The following is a 17,008-nucleotide window of genomic DNA, read 5'->3' on the forward strand; positions in this document are numbered from 1 at the left end:
TTTTTTTTTCCCCCCATGTCACTGGCTGTGTCTTCTCAGGTCTCCTCTGTGGGAACTTCCGTCTCTTCCTGACCTCTTCAATGCCATCAGCCCCATGGTCTCAGCCTTGGTTCCTCTCTCCATCTCCGCTCCTTCCTCAGTAGGCTCGCTGTGCTCTACAATGTCGGTATAGTCAATGCTCTAACTGTTCGGAAGTTTCTATCTCCCATTCGAATTGCTCTCTGCAGTCCGGGTTCATAAATTAAATGACCTCCTTTGGTGTTCCCACGTAGATGTCCAACAGGCTTCTTAAAATTCCCATTTCCGAAACGAAACACTCATTCTGCCTTCTCCAAAACCCAGCCCTTCTCCATCGCCCCCTCATCTTAATGTAGACTAACTTGGTTCTTCTACTTGTTAGGCCACAAACTGAAATGCAATCCTTGACTTTTTCCTTCGTATTACTCATCTAAAGCATCAGACAAGTCCTGCTGACTCCACGTTCCAACTTTATCCCAAATCCATATACTTTTCATCCTAGTCCACACCACCATCACATTTTGCCTGGATTCCTGTCAGGTCCAAAATCATGTCCTGTCTTCTACGTTTGGCAGGCACCAGAAATGATCTTTTAAAAACCTCAATTAGAGCTCTCAGATTACTACCTGTGCAAAACAATTGCCATCTTACTCAGAATAAAGCTCAAATTCTTTGTCATGTTCTGCTAGGTCCTGTACTCTCTTCCCCTGGCTTTCTTTTCACCAGTTTCTTCTGTCACTTCATTGCTCACTTTTTCCCTCTGGATACACCAGCCTTCTTGCTCTATCTCAGGCACTATAGGCACACTCCTGCCTCAGGGTCTCTATGCCTACTCGTTCCTCTTCCTGGAATATTCTGCCTCCATGGTTTTGCTTGGCAGCTGTCTGCCTCACATCGCTAATTCTTCATCTTCAGTGGAACATCCTCCAACAGGGCTTCTCCAATCCTTTTTTATCTACTCATGAACTTTGTGCCAGGCACTGTGTCAGTGCTGGTGGGGAATCATCAGCCAACAAGTTTTACTGTAACACATCCTATCTTATTCTATCTCATTGCCTTCTATAACCCTGCTTTTCAGTATTTGCATTTTACACATCATTACCTAGTAGTTTTCCATGTATATGTTTCTTATATTTTTATATCTCATACCTTTATATATCTTTACCTCTTATATCTTGATATCTTTACTGTCTCTTTCCCACCAGCACGTAGGTGAAATGAGCCCAGGTACTGTTGTATCTCCCACCCCCTAAGCAGTACCTGGCGGATGGTGAACATGTTATAAATATTTCTGGATGAATAACTGCAAAAGTGGTTTGGTGAGCACAGGACTATTGCTGATGACAGGCAGAAATGTTACCTTGGCATGCATGGCTTAGAAGGGCATCCTAGCTGGAATGTGAATGGATGTTCCAAGCTAAAGTCTACCCCACTGATGCCACTCGCAATTCCTGAGTACATTCTGGACCTCTGCTCAATGTTTCATAATTTCTCATGAGTGGTGGCTTGCCTTTCAGAAGAGGCACACTTGATACTGGGATTTTTCTGCAGTGAGCTGTGCTGGCATATGCTCATGTTTATTTGTGTACGGTGTGTGCTGTACCTTTCATCTGCTCTGCTTCTCCCTCTTCTGTGTGCCTGTGCCCACGGGTCGTCTGGGAGTTTGTGGGCATGTTATAAGGAGGTTTGGAAAAGCCTCCTTTCTGAGCCCTCTGGTGCATCCTACTGGGGCTAAGGAAGCTACTGAGTATCCCTAGGCCGGCAGAATGACAGAATCAACCCACACATGGAGATACCACAGCTGCACTGGGGATGGAGAGCTTCCCAGGACCAATGACAGAGGAAGACAAGATTAGGGCTCGTGGATGCAGATGGTTGAGGTCTGATTGTTGAGAAACATTTTGTCCTAGCTGGAGCTGAAGCAGCAGCATTTAAAGCTGACCAAAAGTTCTGGCTACCTCTAGCCCCTCTGGGTCAGGATTGTTCTTCTGTCTGCTATCGCTCTGCCCTCATCTTTTGTCCATAACGAAACCTGTGTGAGTTGGTCTTGTGAGAGCGGAGGTTAGGATGTGGGTAGGTGTGTTATGTAGGCAAAGTACGTTTCCCCAGAAACTTCAGCACTCCAGGGGTATATCTCTGATACAGGGGCTGGGCATGGTGAAATAGGGCCTGCTGCACACGGCAAATGTAGGCATCTAGAGGAGGCTGCCATGCAAAAAACTTGGCATTACAAGTCGCTTTGTGACCATGATGTTCCCAGAAAGCGATAGCAACAATAAATTCTTTCCCTTTGTTTTCTGCCAGTGAATGTGTGTGGTTGGGATGTTTGTGTGTATGTATTTATGCATGTGTGTGGTACTGGGGATTGAACCCACACCCTTCACACAGAGCTACATCCCCAGCTGTTTAAATTTTTTTTAATTATTATTTTGAGACAGGGTCTGGATAAGTTGCTAAATTGTACAAGCTTGCGATCCCTCTGCCTTAGCCTCCCAGGGAACTGGGATTATAGGAGTGTACCAGTATGCCGCAATGGATGTGGACGTTTTAACTATATGGAACGCAGTATGGGGAGGAGAAATAAACAAATAAAAGGAGAAGAACAAAGATTCACTAGAAGCATTGACGTTCTGTTTTCAGAAAGATTATCCCTCCCCTTTAATACTCTTTTTTCCCCCTTATAGAGTGTCACAAAAATGAAGCGATCAAAAGTCAGAAACATTTGCACTTAGATGCTGGCTATTTCAGGTATGGTGGTGGTTCAGGCAGGAAATCCAGTTCCTCAAACTCTTGTTTTTTAAACTGTAAAATCAGAGAAATCACACCTATACATAGGGTTGTTTTTGGGTCCAGCGAAGATTCTGAAGTAGGGTCCACTCTAAATAATAGTGATAAGAAGAGAGGAGGGTAGAAAAATGGCATATAGTACACCTGTGCTTTGCTCACTAATTTACTAAGCAAATATTTAATGACATGACGGGCAAGGCACATGTGCCTTGGTAGACGCTGATGGTACAGGTGGAAGAAAACACAGGCAAACGTGAATAAGGGAGAGGAGTGCGAAACATGGTGAGCGTCGTTAGGAAAGGAAGAAGAGTGAATGAGGGACCTGCTTCGTTTAGGTGGTCAGGGGCGACTTCCTGGAAACGGGAGGGCGATGTCCAGGCTGAGGAGGAAGCCAGTCCTTGCATTCACGCTGTCCCTCTCGGGCCTCCAGGTTCAGTTTCTTTTTCTCCCCCGAGTAGACGAAACTGACCCGGGCGTCCCCTTGGTGGCCGACACACATGCTGCCAGGAAGGCCGAGGCTGGCTGCACTGTGTGGCTCGGGCGTCAACCTGCCCTCACCTGGAGCACGGCGGGTGGAAATCCCTTCTGCCCCTGACCTTCCTCTCACCTGGAACCAGGTTGGCGGGAGCAGCAAGGGCGTTTTACCTCCCTGGCGTCAGGAGAGTCTGTGTTCTCTGCTCCTGCGTTTGCCTTCGCAGTTACGGTAGTGTCTTTGAATGGCTGATGACGGCCCGAGGGGAGTGGAGGGCAAAGGGGGGTTGGGTTATGCTGCGTCCTAGCCGGTGACCTTCAGCACAGTACTCACCTTCTCCAAGCACATTTTTCACCGGTTAAAATGGGAACCTTGCCTGTCCTGTGGCGCTGTGGGGGAGATAAAGTTACAAAAGCCAATCGGCATAAGTATTAATTTCCTTTCTCATTTCTCCTCTTCCACTTGCCTCCCCTGCTTGGCGACTCTGTCTCCCTCTTTTCTACCATTTGTTACGACGGGCTTGCTGCACAGTGCAGAGAGCCTCTAGTCTGGTATTGAAACCCAAATAGTCATTGTCACTGCTTATTATAAGTCACAGCCAAGTGCTCGGAGGAGTGATCACGGTGCTGGGAACAAGTCAGTTGGAACCAACTTCACTTGAATTCTGCTGTCTCTGCTCCAGCCCCAAGCAGGCTGGCTCTCACTGCATAGTTTTCTTTATTTCATGGCATCCTGGGAACATGATGGGTTTCGTATAGGTGAGCTTTGACTTTTTTATTCTCAGAAAATTAAGCACATTTCCTAGTGGCAAACGATGATTGGTCTTGTCTAGCCCCAAAGGCCCAGTGGGAAATAAGAGTGTGTGCAAGGTAATGGTGCCTGCAAGAACTCCCTTACCTCAGGAGCTGTGAACATCCTTCACCCTCAGAAAACCCCGAGCAGTAACCAGAATCTCTGGGGGTGGGATCTAGGCAGGGTCACTGTTAAAGCTCCCTGTCTATACCCCCATGGTGAGGACCACAGCAGCATGGTTTCTTCATTTCCCAGATCGCTCATGTGTCCATGTTTCTATGAATAATAATGATAAAAAGACAGTGGATAAAGCACGTGGCTGCTACAGCCGATGCTGCGGCTTGTGGAGGTAAAGGGTGGAGGAGGTGTGGCCACGCACTGTGTGGAAATGGCCGTGAGAAGGCAGCTCGAGTGTGAGGCAGGAGTGCTGGCCACCACGGTGGACAGCAGTGTGCGGACAACCAAGGCCAGGACTGGGCAGGAGAACCAAGAAAATAAGAGATCAAAAGCAAGAGGACGAGGTCAGCAGAAGGGAAATACCGGCTGGACATGATGGCACATGCCTAGAACCCTAGCCCTCTGGGAGGCTGAGGCAAGAGGATCATAAGTTTGAGCTCAGCCTGGGCACCGTAGTGGCTTAATGAGACCCACTTTCAAAGAAAAGAAAAGAAAACAAACCAAAAAACAAAAATAACCAACCAAACAACAATAGCAACAACAAATGGCTATGGATGAGTTGGGTTCAAACCCCAGTACCACACACACACACACACACACACACACACACACATACACACACATGGGAGAATTTAATATGAAGGAGGCAAATATTTATCTTCTCTTAAAGGTAGAAGATGACTAAACCAGATAAAAGATAAATGAGAGAGAGAGATCATGGTAGCAGAGATGCCCTTCAGGAGGTGTGTCCTTGGACGGACTCACACCTTTGAGATACTTTTCTCAGGTCAAGGTTTGGGTTTGGTGAAGGCAGATAATAAATTGGGAGAATAATATATTGGGAAATATGTAATCAACATCTGGTAAATGACCCTGGCTGAAACCTTGGAACTTGATGAATGCATTCATTTACTGAGAATTTCCAAGAAGTAGCATAAGTAGTGACATAGAACGAAGTGTGGGTGAATAGTTCTAACAACAGGGGGTATTTTATATGCGTTGTTAGCCTTGAAAAGAAAGCAGTAGGCATCTTATTTCAGACACCTCTTTTCCAAATAGCCCATGCATGTTAATGGCCTCTTTAGCTCCCTCCTATTCCTCCTCAACCTTCCATATCCCCTAAACACTATGGGGTCAAAAACAATCCAATATACGAGTTTGAACAGATTTCATGAAATTGGGAGAGAAAGAAGGCAATAAACAGGGAAATACCAATTTTTGAGCAATGACTTTCAAATTTTAGTCCTGTGACCTTTAGTCAAATAAGTGTTGCTGGGAAATGGTTAAAGAATTAAAATTAAAATAGAGAAAGAATGGCCTGGGTTTTATGTCTGGGACTCCTTTTTCACCTTGCCATTATTCACCATGAAGTTGCTTAGGAAGGAGAGCTGGTAATGACACAGATGGAAATGTTGAATATGAACACTGACATTGGAAGGAGGTGTCTAAGAAGACTTAACAATCTATGTGGCATCACTATTCCTTCCTGTCCTTTTCCAGCTGCCCTCCCCGGCCACTCAATTTGGTCATGTGACCTTGATTCCTAATAAATTATTCCCATGGATTAACATGTTCTCTGTGGAAAGTTCAGAGGCCAAAGAGCTATGGGTCCTACACACATAAATGTGAAGTAGATGATACCACTGGCCTCCAAATTCCTAGATGAGGTAGGTTCCTTTGTAGTGAAAAAATGGCAGAAGGGAGAGGGGTAACAGTGGAGGAGGAAGATGGGGGAATCTGTTAGGGTTTACACAAGGGATTTGGGGGAGCTTCTGGGAACAACGCTACAGAAGAGGGAGCAGGTACTAAAATTAAACTGTGCCTATTGGAATTTTATGGCCCAAGTCACTCTTGTCCTGAGGAAAGGGGCAGCAATCTCTCTCTTCCTACCATCTCTCTTGTTCCTAGTTTCTTTATAGCAAATGAAAATTGTGCTACATTGTTTTATGAGAAAATACATTCTGATTTGTAAATAGTTCATTAGGGTCATAGACCATGTCTAAGCTGATTCTTTTCTGAAATGCATGATTGGCTTTTTAGTTGGGAAGAGATTTCTTCTACAAAAACTGTTAGTGAGAAATGTGGCGGTTCATACACTCAAACCTGCTCAGAGACCAGCAGATCCGAATCCACTGCGGCATCTTGGAGGGGTCTGAGGAGTTCAAGGGTCACTTGCAGCTTTTTCAATGCTTACTTTCCACCCACAAGAGGTCTCTAGTGCAGTGGTCCTAGCTCCTGGGAGTTTTGGATACTTTGGGAATCTGAGAACTGTATGCATCCTTTCCATGAAATGTGTGCACACAAAATCTTGCATACATTTTCAGGGTATTCACAGAACTCCTTAAAGAATTTGGATTGTTTGTGAACTTTAAGCTCAGAATTGTTACTGTCCCGACTGGAGAGAAAACACTGGCTCTTGTACAAAAGAAAAATTCCTATTTGAAACAGGCTATGGGGTAGGGCTGGAGAATCAATCCTGGTGCTTGTAGGGTCACAGTGTGCAGTGTACTTAATATGTGGACAGCAATTTAAGGATTTGCATTTCTTCTGCACGACACAAATGAAAATGTTGGAGAGGTTGTGCTCTGCTCCTTTGTACCTGGGAATCTACCAAAGATCTCCAATGCTATAAAAAACAAAGAGGGGCACCCTACAATATTCTTACAATGGAGGATATAAAAAAAAAATGAGTGGTTCCTATTTGTTTTAACGTTTTTTGCAAACCAGTTGTGTGAGTAGGCAGTTCGTCTAGCTTTTTCGGGGACTCTGAGTTGTGTATGCCCTGGCATTTATTCTGTTAAAGTTCATAACCATGTTTGTCCCTTTCAGCCCTTTCTTTAATGCTGGGGAAGTTATGCTGTGCCTTGGTTTCCTCATCTGGAGAATGCAGGTGATACTTGGGGTGATCATGTAATGTACACCTAAGTCAAAATACTTCTGAAAAGTGGAATAGGTATCACTAATAACTGTGCTAGACCATAAAAATAAACTGGGCTGTCCTAGGCAAACAAGACATGATCACTGTTTGTGGAGAGATTATGCTGGGGAGTGCATGAGGTGACATATAGAATGTTATGGTACCATGTTGGGCCTGGGTAAATGTTACGTGCTATCATTAGCATTGTGGTTACCTGCAAGTGAAAGAAAGAGTGGTAGTGAGTTCAGAGGACAAAGGGAGGATTGTTTCTTAAAACCCAACATTTATTATGTACATATCCTTTAAGGGCTGTCAGCTCACACTAATAAAATAATAGGGTCAGAACTCCTTCTATAAGACAGTACTTTGGGGGACAGGTTCCCGAGCTACTGTGGGACTGTGGTTAGCACAAGTTTTCTTGTATTTCTCACAGTGCTCACCAGTCTGATGCATTTGACTCAAGGTTGCACCACACTTTTTATTCTTTAAATTATTTGTGCTTTCCTGATGTGTGTGTGTGTGTGTGTGTGTGTGTGGTGGAGGGGATGGAACCCAGGACCTCACACATGCTGGGCAACTGCCCAACATCTGGCCACTGAGTTACAGTCCCAACCCTCTGGTCTCGATAAGAGAGATACATTTCTGAAAATTCTGGCATTGTATTTCTCCATTAAAATGATATTTTAAATAATACAGAAAAACTACTATGCATATTAAGTGAAAAAATTCAGAATAAGAAATATATGTAAATAATCACTTCAATTGTGTAAAAACTATACATACTAGAAATGGAAAATGTACCAAAGCTATTATGTTTATTTAAATTTCTCATGTATTCTTTTACTTTCTAGATTTCTACAATTAGAAATTTTATAATTAGAAATATAAAGCAATTATTATTGTTAATTATTATTAACAACCATTATTATTTATTATTACTATTATAATTAACAATAATAATTGTTGTAACAAGTTTATGGAAGCCCTGGTCTCATGTCCTAGCTTTGCTGGCCAGAGCTGTATAAACTTAGACACATTTCCAACACCTCTCAGTGTAGGAGTGCCATGAATTGCACATAAATAATAGCAGCTGCCTTCCTTACCATGCAAAGTTAATTGCTGGTTCCACTGAGGTAATTGACATGGTGAGTTAATGACCTGTGGTCTTTCCTACGTCTGAGTTATAGTCTTTCTAAGTCAAGTTCCATTTCTGGGTCTCTGTATTGCTCAGTGGAACCACAACTCTGGGCCAGTAGTTTTTCTGGGTCGTCACAGTCAATGAATCCCCAATTATCCTTTGTTGTAGATTTTTGAGAAAGACCAAGGAAGAGGCAGCCTCTACATTGGAGGTTGGATAGAGACAGAGGTCACTGACATAGAGGACATTGTTGGGATGGTCACAGAGGTGGGTTACTGTTGGCTTTCTAGAAAATTAGATTTGATTAGACTGGCAACCAAAGGATAAGAGTAGTAATACTCAAGATTGTGGCTAGAAAAGTAGAGCAGGGCTGCTGGATCCTGGGGAGTCTTGAATGTCAGGCTAAGGAACTGAAACTTATTTCTGAAAATCAGTATGTTCCAACCTACAGTTGTTCTTGTACAGTCTTCATCTTTTTACCAAATCTATATACCAGCTCTAGAATTACATCTTTTTCTTCAAACCAATTCTCTTCTAAAGCTTTTTAATATTTAACATCCACGGTTTTGTGTTTTACCATAGTAATTTCAAATACGTATAAAAATGGAAACAGCTCCAAAAACAAAAATACAAGTTTACATTCCACGTAGCATGATTTATGAAGGCCGTGTGTGATGAGCGAGGAATGTGGGGGTTTCCTGACTGGGTGGGAGGTTACTGAGATGTTTTTTATTTATTTTATTTTTTGGTACCGGGGATCGAGCTCGGGTCCTTGCGCTTTCGAGGCAGGCAGTGAAACCATTGAGCTAAAGCTCTGGCCCCTGAGATGTGTTTTGAAGGGAGCCTTTCAGCAGTCACATGTGTGTTGGAAGAGGAGACTGAATGTGTGACAATCAGCTGAGACGGCGTCTCGAAGGCCATTGTGGGATCCTGGCCTGGGGGCTGAAGGACACGAGGAGTAGAGGTGACACGGACTCTCTCGCAGTCATTGCAGTGTGCAGGAGGACATTCCTAGAGCTGGAGTTCAACTCACCAATTGTCTTGTACATTATTTAGTAAGTGAGCTCTTAAGGGGAATAAAAATCATACAATCATATGTTTATTTTTGTGTGTATTATCTGTATTCTATTTATTGTATTATTTTAACTTAATCTTCTCAGTCAAAATTATTTATCATGTTTTCCCATTGCTGCCAAAATACTGTTTTTTGTTTTTTTGTAATGGCTGGTAAAGGTTGGAGGCATTAAAATTCTGTGCATTTGCATTGCAGAGGAGAGAGCCTGGGGTCTGGATAGTGAAGTGGGAAAGCAAATGGGCATTTGCTGATCACTTCTGTAGTCTTCCCCAATCTGTTTCATTGCTTTGGTCAGCTGAAAACATAGACATAATTCCTGCCCCATCATTATGCAATGACACAAGAAGCACAACAGGAATTTCTATATGGTAGAGCATTATTACACGTGCTGCACCATCATAGGATGAAAAGTGTTATCGTTGGCTCTCGATCTGGTTTAGATGTAAAATGTCCTCCGAAAGTTTCATGTTTGGAGATGGGCTCACTTGAAGCAGGCAAATGAATTCTCAAGCCTGCATCATCCTTATTCAAGGAATAGTGACCTTTCAATCATCTATAAGTGCTAAAGAAGCTCTGAAAGTTTGTCACTGAAAGTCTATGCAACTATATGTTGGAAAATGCGTTTAATCCATCCGGGCCGCTTCTGCACCCTCTATGGTGAATGCTTACATTTTTTGTTGTCTCGGTGTCCATTTTTGAATAGAAGTTCAATTTTCTCACAGCCGAGGGGCTCTGTCACCCTTGATTCAATCTCCGGGTCGACACCTTACCCAAACGCCCTCAGCCAGTGGCCTAAGATGAGAACTCAGAGGCACCTCTCCTGCTGAGCTGACTGGGTTCTCAGCTTTCCCACTTCCTTCAGCGACCATTCAGGGATTTGCCTGTGGATTTAAAGTGACGCTCGGCTTCGTTCCCTTTCTCCCTCGCCTTCTCTCCCTGCCTCCCCCGCTTCCTTTTCCTGCCCTATATGACCACCAGGTTCCCAAATCATTACACCCTCTTCCCAAGATCAGCAAATAAAAATTGTTGTGAGCTCTTTTCCTATTGCAATAATGAGTTGAATCTGTGCCTTCCCTTGAAAGAACTAGGGCAGCGACGATGAACCTTTTAGAGCTTTCAGTGGTAACAGCCTGCTGCAGCGTGTGTTCCATGGTTTGCCAGCACTGAACTAGGGGCTGCCCTAGGCCAGGGTTTTTATTGGGGTGCCCGATGGAGTGGCTGCGGGGAGGGCCAAAGGTCAGGCTCCTCGTGCCAGAGTGATGCTCTTGCGGGCACAGACTGGACACGGTTCAGACCAGAGCCACAACAGCTTCTGCCAGTGTGAGCACTTTCCTCGTGTGAAGGACCATGATCAAGAGCTGGACACCTAGGCACTGGGCTCGGGCCAGGCCAGGCAAGAATTTTCACTCTGCAAATACTCAGGTCAGTTCCCCTTCAAGGCAGGGCTGCTAGCTGCTCTGGTTCTGGAAGCCCAATTTAGGCTTTCAAAACACCCTGAATATCATTTAAAATGCTTGCCCTTAAATGAAGCTTAAATAAGCTTAAAAAATAGTTTAGGTATAATTTAGTATCTATCTCAAAATGCATTTCTATTTCTTCCCAAACATTGGACTGGAGAGAACTGTTTTTAAACTTGACCCATGACTCTGTGACTAAAAGGTCCCTGTTCTGTTATACAAACCTCCCTCTTGGGACCGTAAGAGGCCTTTTGAGTTTGTTGGGTCATATGTGTTTAATAAAATTTGAAGGGGGCTGTGGATTTGAACTGACCATCTACCTTGGGTCCAACAGACAAACCGGTACAACTAAATTGTAGCCAATTAACTAGTCAAGCTGTAACCAGTTGACTGTTGATTAGCTCAAGTACAGCCAATTAAGTTGTTTACTCTTTAGCCCCTCTCTTCTCCTATAAACGTTCTCTCATGGGGGGGGGTTGGCTGGAGTTTTCAGAACTTTCTGTGGTTCCAGGATTGTCTTTCTGTAAGTTGAGGTTTCTTTTGTTTGCTTTTCTTTTCTTTATTCAAACACTACTAAACTTAATTGGTCCATGGAATGTTTACATTTTTTAGGGTACTCGGGCCTTCACACATCCCCCTTCCACTTTATTTTTTGAGATGGAATTTTAATAAGTGGCTAAGATGCCTGGCTGTGCTTAACTTGTGATCTTCCTGCCTCAGCCTCCCAGAATGCTGGGCTTACACGAGGGATTTTCCCTTTACTAACAACTTGGTGCTGTTAACAGGATCTGAAGCAGAGCTGCAGCAGCACCATTGCCCTCAATCAGGAAACAGGCGCAGGTATGCATGCCTGCCAGTGGTGCTTGCTGTTTTCTTGTCGCTGCATGTGAGGACTGTGGATAAATTCTGTCATGATTTTGAAGCATTGTTGATGTGTGTTCTGAACTCTGTAGCCCTGTCTGAGCATATTTTGATCCTTATGAGGTTCAGAAGCTACAAAAAAAAAAAAAAAAAAAAAAAAAAAAAAAAGACTGGGTCTCGCAGGAGAGGTCTCTGGTGTCTGGCTGGGTCAGAGGAAAAACCGACTCTGATAGAAGCAGGTGAGGTCCCTGGAAGAGGGAAATGATGGTTCCTCTGCCTGTAAGGAGTGTCGGACCCCACCTTCAACTCCATCCAGGTAAGCCTGTGCTTGGAGGGAGCGTGTAACCTGGGGGCAGGGGACCGAGGGTCAGTTTTTCCTGTAAGAGGGCATACAGTGTCCTTTTGGGGGACTTTGTGGTGGCTGCCTAGGTCACACACAAACTGGTCGGGCTGCACAGATAAAAATCTAGCCAATTTCAGGTAGAGGAATGTTCAGAACCCATGCTTTCTCTTTAGCAAAACTTGATTTTCAGTGACCGTAGCAAAGTCTTAACTTGGATTGTTGGGCATAAGAATCAAAACCTGCTTAGAAGTGATGGGATGCATTTTAAAAATTGGCAGAGAGTGGCTTTTGGAAGACTAAATAAACTAAAAAAAAAACTGTTATGGATGTTCAGCCCTTAAATCAGTGAGGTTAGCTTCCTCAGGCCCGTTTATGCCCTGGTTAAAATCTTTAGCTAGAACTAGAAAGAAAGGTGACAGTCAGGCACGGAACATGCTTTGTGTGCTCTGCTTGTTAATGAGCTCTGCCTGGCCTCAGTAATTTAGGTAGGAGAACTAAGACTAGGCTGGGAGCTGCCTATTTTTGTTCTTTGAGACCTGTTTTTTAAAATGAAGGAAACTTAGTTTTGTGGAGAAGTCTGCATTTATGGATGTGTCTTTCTGCACTGGGAGGAAAGGAAGGACAAACTCATTAGAAATATTTACAGCAGAGAGGGGAAAAAAGATTTGGGTCTAAATAACAAGACTCATTATTGACTTACAAGGCTTTCTTAGGTTTCTCTTGACAGGTACAGTGGGCCCTTGACTTACAAACAGTTCTTGAGCCTGGTTTTAACTAAGTCAGTACAGCTGCGATCTGGATGTTTACCTGGGTACACGCTATAGATAATAAGAGGCAGATGAATCTGCTATTAACCTAGTTGTTTATATGCCAGGCTGGTTCTGACGTGAGGGTCCATGGTGATAGTATTTGGGCCTGAAGTTTGATCACAGTGAGTTACTTATCTAACAATCATTTAGGACAGTAGTTAGGCAGGTATCATGTTGTAAATCTAAAATGTCCCCTAGAAGTCTTAAAGGTGGTACTCTTGGGAGGTGATTGGATCATGTGGGCAATATATTCATCAGTGGATTAACTTACTGCTGAGTTCAGTGGCTGAGTGTGCTGTTAGAGTGGGGTTTGGGTAAAGGTGGGTTTCCGGGGTGTGATCTGGATGGGTGTGTTCTTGCCCCTGGACCCTCCTTTTTCTATGCTTTCTGACTGCCATGGGTTGAAGAGCTTTTCTCCAGTGGCTGCTTCTGTCATGCAGTTTCTGCCTTGGGGCCAGCCAACCATGGCCACAACTCTCTAAAACCATGAGCCAAAGTAAGCCTCACTTTTTTGAAGTTGCAGGTATCAGGTATTTTGGGATGGAAAAGAGACTAATACAGTAGGTTTGTCAAGGAAAGAAAGGTTCTATGACTCAGCTGCCTCGAGTAAGAAATGTAGTGAACCCTCAAGTTAATGACTGGCCTGACACGATCAACTCGGGTTAATGGAAGATTCATCTGCCTCTTGTTATCTATAGCGTGTACTCAGGTAAACATCCAGATCTCAGCTGTATTGACTTAGTTACAGCTAGCACTCAGAAACCAGCTGAGTGCCTAAGTCAAGGGTCCATTGTAGTCAGGGGGATGAGAAGAAGGTAGATCCTCAGTGGTTTTGGGGAAAGATGTATAGGCCCCTAGAAGAAAAGAAGGTGGTTTGTAACAAAGTCCCTCTGGGTGTGGTGAAAAGTTCCTCTCTAAACTTACAAGTAAGAGTTAATTTGCAAGGGATTGATGATGCCTGAGTTCTTTGGAAGCTCTGCCTGTCAATAAATGAGGGGAAACTAGCCTTATATTTTGCTGTTTTTCAAGTGCCATAATCAATATACTATAGCAATATAACATGAGATGCAATTTCCTGAAGTCTTTCAATATTTAGCTTTCTTTAATAATTCAAGCATAATTGTTCAGGAGTGAACTGGGTGAATATAAATTGGATGGAAATCTGTGGATGAGCTTAGTTTCAGGATTCTTCCTCATTGGCTTCATGCCTTGGAGTTTTGCTGTGATGGATCAAGTAGTAGGGACATAAAACGTCTGGCTTGTTTGTAGTGCTCCTCACCTGTTCTGATTCTGTCCTGCATCAGAGGAGGAAAGTCTGGTGAAGACAGGGTAACCATGATCCTGAGTGTTGGGAGACTTTGTGGTTACCTTTCATGGTTGGGCAGGCTATTTATGAGAGCTGTTTCTGAAGAGAAAACAGCTTTTGACTGCTTTTGCTGAGAAAAATGTGAAATACATCTTGATTAATTTAAAAACATAAATGAGTATATTTGTTTAGTAGACATTTGATGATCTCCTGTGTGACTACTAGGACCAGGGATATGACAGCCAAGGTAAGAGTGGCAGCTTCCCTTATAGAGTGTCAGAGGAGAAATAGAGACATATATACCACAGTACAATGCAGAAGGTTAGTAATCATGTTAGGTACTATGAAGAAAAAGGACTGTCTCCTCACTATTATTGGTTTTAATATCTGAAGTAGATGAATGGTTAAGCAGAGCACCTCAGGCCAGTCATTTTTGTTGCCATTTACCTGATACCAGATAGATCTCTAGTCTGATAAAGTTAAATGATGTTCACCTACAAAATGCTGATGTAAGTTCAGAATTACCAGCTTCCTACTTTTTCACCAGAAATTACAGTTACTAGGGGTTTAAAAATTCTAATATACGGTAATTAAAAGGAAAGACTCTTTGATAAGTGAAGCTATAAGGTATGAAAGATGTGGTTGTTATTGTTGAGGAAAAGAATATAGTGGACACTCAAATTATGACTGGCCTGACATACAAACAACTTGGGTTATGACCGGAATTTTAGTTTTAACTTATGACTGAAGTCTTGAGTTACAACCCGAATGCCAGTTAGGTGTGCTTCCAGATGGTCTCAGGTACTGATTTAACCCTTAGAGGATTCTGGAAGGAACATTACAACATCCTTTCCTGAATGGGATTAAGTGAGATATCCTGGGTGAGACTTCAGTTGACCAACTTGAGTTAGAACCAGCCCTTGAAAACAAATTGAGTTCGTAAGTCAAGGGCCCACTATAATGTTTTTCTAGTTTGAAGATTGCTGAAAATTGTTTTAGAATGAAAGAAATAATGATAAATAAAAGTGAATCATTAAGAAGGTTGTGGATAGAAAGTTTATGAAGTATGACACTTGTAAAAGGGCTTTTATACATGTTCAGGCTGGCTAACATTACAAGGGGAAACCTGAAGATAGAATAACAGGTCCCTGGTGTCATAGTATGACTAATTAACAGTTTTAACTAGGACGGGAGGCAGGACAAAAGGCAAAAGGAGACAACTGTGCTTACATTTGGATTAGTTCCTGTAGTTACTCATAGAATCGCTGAAACGGTAATTAGAACTCCTGCATACTTCTTAGGGAACCATGCACTTTACTGAGATTCTTTACACATGGTTCAATGCTTAACTCTCCCCAGAATTCTAGGGAGGAGGGTACAGTCAGGCCTCAGGAACACCGCCTGCATGGTGCTGAGATTCCAATCTGCCAGGCAACTCCAACTGCCCCTTGCTCATAATTTGAAGAGTTTGAAACTATCTATTTTTCTAAACAAGAAATGTCTTGGATTTTGTGGTTCTTTGTCAAATGTAGGAGGCAGACCTACAAAATTTTTACTTAGAGGTTATGCTTGCTTGGCTTTTATGAATCTATGAAAAGAAAGGTAGAGAATTGCCTTCAGTTTCCAGTGTCCTGGGAAGGATTCATTTATTCTCTGGAGTTTGGGACCGTTAAGCAGGGAATGGGAAGCCATGTACTACTGAGCCTTGCATTTGGTGGGGGATGTAGGACATTTGAAGCCATGAGCTCAGTCTTAATTCTTTTTGGTGTCCTTATGTTTGCAATATTGGGATTAAATTCAAGACGAAGTCTGGACCAAAAAAGAAGGACGCTTCAAGTATGGCCAATCCTAGGACAAGGAGTATTGTAACTGTTTTAAAGCTGAGGATCCTAGGGATTCAAAGTAAGCCACGTGAGTGATGAAGCCAGAATTATAATCCAGGTTTGTCTGCTTCTAGAATTAGGGCCTCCTAATCACCAGATTCTCTCCCAGAGGTTTAGTGATATAAACAGCTGGGCTTGAATCAAATCTTAAGTCCATAAAATAAGTCTATAACTCTCTAAGGGTGATATCGCTACTGTTAGTAGAGATTTTACCAGAATTTATAGATACTGAATATGTATCATTCCCCTAAATGTATATTCATCTAAAAATATTCACTCACTCATCCATCAAGTGAAGATTTATTGAGTGTCTGTTTTGCATATGCTATGGTACTAAGTACAATTAGGCACAAGTAAGTGTAGGAAAGAACAATCAATGGCTCGGATTCAGATTAAACTCTTTAAGAGCTTTCGTAGAAAGGTAGAGGTTTTATGTGAGTGACTTAAAGTATAAGTGAGAAGTACTACAAGGGTTTCAAATAAAGGAGGTAAGTAAGCATATTTCACATGTGTGTGTGGGGGGTTGGGACTGCATCTGCACGAATATGAGTTTGGGTACGGCTAAAGAGAACACTTTAAGCTTGAACAGTTCAGGAAAAATACGAGGAGAGCTCAGTTTGGTTGCCACAAAGGATTTGGTTGACAATGGAATTTAAAACTGACACTGCAGGCAAATGAGGCATTACACCTTATGTTCACAAGAGTGATGTGATTGGCTCTGTTTCCGTGAAAAGCATCTGGTGAAAAAAAACAAAACAAAAAACAAAAACATCTGGCATTACTGTAGCACAGGGCCAGCCTATGTCAACCCATGGATCACATTCTGTTCATGGCTTGTTTTTCTGTGACCAGCAAGTTCGTAATAGCTTTCACATTTTAAAGGGCTGCTCAAAAAGCAGATGCAGTGACTGAACCATTGAGCTTTCAGTGATACAAACAGGCTGAGGTGGTGGCACACGTGTCATAGGTTCAC

At 42.9% G+C, this 17,008-nt stretch overlaps 1 protein-coding gene across 27 annotated transcripts in view; it reads right to left on the reverse strand.

Moving 5' to 3' along the window:
• Positions 1-17,008, reverse strand: part of Trpm3 (transient receptor potential cation channel subfamily M member 3) — a 506,665-nt gene that overhangs the window by 159,829 nt on the left and 329,828 nt on the right. The window contains exon 10 of one of the 27 annotated variants that reach the window (XM_033757632.1): positions 2,486-3,666. The exons of 24 other annotated variants lie outside the window; for them this stretch is intronic. In XM_033757632.1, the coding sequence (XP_033613523.1) occupies positions 3,607-3,666 (60 nt within the window). In that variant the 3' untranslated portion in view covers positions 2,486-3,606. Of the gene's footprint in view, positions 1-2,485; positions 3,667-8,386; positions 10,258-13,966; positions 14,142-17,008 lie in introns of those variants that run through there. 2 more of the 27 variants (XM_033757633.1, XM_033757631.1) reach the window with 2 other exon arrangements.

Source organism: Fukomys damarensis, unplaced genomic scaffold (genome assembly GCF_012274545.1).
Source record: "Fukomys damarensis isolate Sample0158 unplaced genomic scaffold, DMR_v1.0_HiC HiC_scaffold_31, whole genome shotgun sequence".
NCBI classification, from domain to species: Eukaryota; Metazoa; Chordata; class Mammalia; order Rodentia; family Bathyergidae; genus Fukomys; species Fukomys damarensis.